At 48.0% G+C, this 766-nt stretch overlaps 1 protein-coding gene across 1 annotated transcript; it reads left to right on the plus strand.

The window, feature by feature from the left end:
• Nucleotides 1-51: 51 nt before the first annotated feature.
• VICG_02197 (uncharacterized protein) lies at nucleotides 52-645 on the plus strand (the record flags this gene model as incomplete). The annotated part of the gene is made up of 1 exon (XM_007605580.1): nucleotides 52-645. The coding sequence occupies one exon, from the start codon at nucleotides 52-54 to the stop codon at nucleotides 643-645; it is 594 nt and encodes a 197-aa protein (XP_007605642.1).
• Nucleotides 646-766: the final 121 nt, after the last annotated feature.

Below are 766 nucleotides of genomic sequence, written 5' to 3' on the forward strand. Positions count from 1 at the left end.
TGTCTGGCACCTTTGCGTCTGAATAAAATTTTCAAAAAATATACCTAAGCAATGTTTGAATGCCGAATTAGAAAAAACAAGTTTCCAAGGGACGGCGAAATAGTCATTGGGAAGATTGCCTCTGTGAAGAACGACGTGGTTGCGGTGGAGCTTCTGGAATATGGCAACATTTCCGGACTAATACTGGCCAGCGAGCTATCAAGGAAAAGATTCAAAACTGTAGCACAGGTAGCCAAAGTTGGAAACGTGGAGGTCTGCCAGGTGCTAACGGTGGAAGAGGACAAGGGGTTTGTGGATCTGAGCCTGAAGCGCGTGAGCGACAAGGAAAAGCAAGAGTGCAGAGACAGCTTCTCCAGGGCCAAGCTTGCCTACCAGATTGTTGCAAAGGCGAGCAAGCTGTCTGGCCAGTCCATCAAAGACGTGTACGAGACATGGGCATATGGAAAAGAAGACGAATATGGATCGCTCTTCTCCTATTTTGTGCATGCAAAAAGTAACATTGGGATTTTAGATTCAGAGCCGAATGGCGAGTGCTTCAAGAGAATTATCGAAGAGCAGTTCATGGCATCGTCTTTCAAAGTTAGAGCCGATGTTGATGTGACCTGTGCACGGGAGCGGGGTGCTGGGAATCAAGGAGGCATTTAATAGAGCACTGGAAGTCGATAGCGGGCTGGAAATAGCGCTTCTGAAGTCGCCGACATACTCGGTGTTAAGATATCCGACGACAGAGACGAGGCATTCAGGGCAGTGAACGAGGCATGCGAAG

This window comes from Vittaforma corneae (genome assembly GCF_000231115.1).
Source record: "Vittaforma corneae ATCC 50505 unplaced genomic scaffold supercont1.129, whole genome shotgun sequence".
Classification (NCBI taxonomy): Eukaryota; Fungi; Microsporidia; family Nosematidae; genus Vittaforma; species Vittaforma corneae.